At 73.3% G+C, this 546-nt stretch overlaps 1 protein-coding gene across 1 annotated transcript in view; it reads right to left on the bottom strand.

Annotated features, from left to right (window-relative positions):
* Positions 1-174, bottom strand: part of KCNQ1 (potassium voltage-gated channel subfamily Q member 1) — a 318,108-nt gene extending 317,934 nt beyond the window's left edge. Inside the window, exon 1 of the mRNA XM_023537362.1 lies at positions 72-174. Coding sequence (XP_023393130.1) covers positions 72-174 — 103 coding nt within the window. The remainder of the gene's footprint in view (positions 1-71) is intronic.
* Positions 175-546: the final 372 nt, after the last annotated feature.

The following is a 546-nucleotide window of genomic DNA, read 5'->3' on the forward strand; positions in this document are numbered from 1 at the left end:
TTGGCCCTCTCGGCCCCGCCCTCGCCCACCTGCTCCGCTCCACCTGCTCCCACGTGCCGGCCCCAGCTCACCTGCTTGGGCCGCCGCGGAGCACCTAGCGGAGCGGGAGAGGAAGGCGCCGGGCCGGCAGGTGCGGCGACAGCGAACGGCGCGTCTGGGACAGGAGGGCCGCATAGGGCGCAGTCGCCCACTTTGCCCTCTCTGTGCCTCGCCGGAGAGGAGGTGGAGGGAGGAAGGGGAAGGAAGGGTCCCGTGGGGCGCGCGCGGACTGACCCTCCCGGCGCCTGGAGGACAGTGTCAGCCCCCGAAAATTCTGAGCGCCCCCCCGCGACGGTGCCCCGGGCGCAGGCGCTGCGGGCAGAGGAGAATGTAGCCCTGTCTGTGCCCACAAGGGCTGCTGAACACCGGAGGCAGGACGGGGCCGTTGGCAGGCGCCGCCAGTGGGAGCCCGCGGGTTGGGGCATGCGGCGCCTGCGCAGACGGCAAGGACGGTTGCGGACAGGGTTCGACCAGCAGGCATGGCGGCCTGGCAGCCGGGGCAGGTCA

This window comes from Pteropus vampyrus, unplaced genomic scaffold (genome assembly GCF_000151845.1).
Source record: "Pteropus vampyrus isolate Shadow unplaced genomic scaffold, Pvam_2.0 Scaffold187, whole genome shotgun sequence".
NCBI classification, from domain to species: Eukaryota; Metazoa; Chordata; class Mammalia; order Chiroptera; family Pteropodidae; genus Pteropus; species Pteropus vampyrus.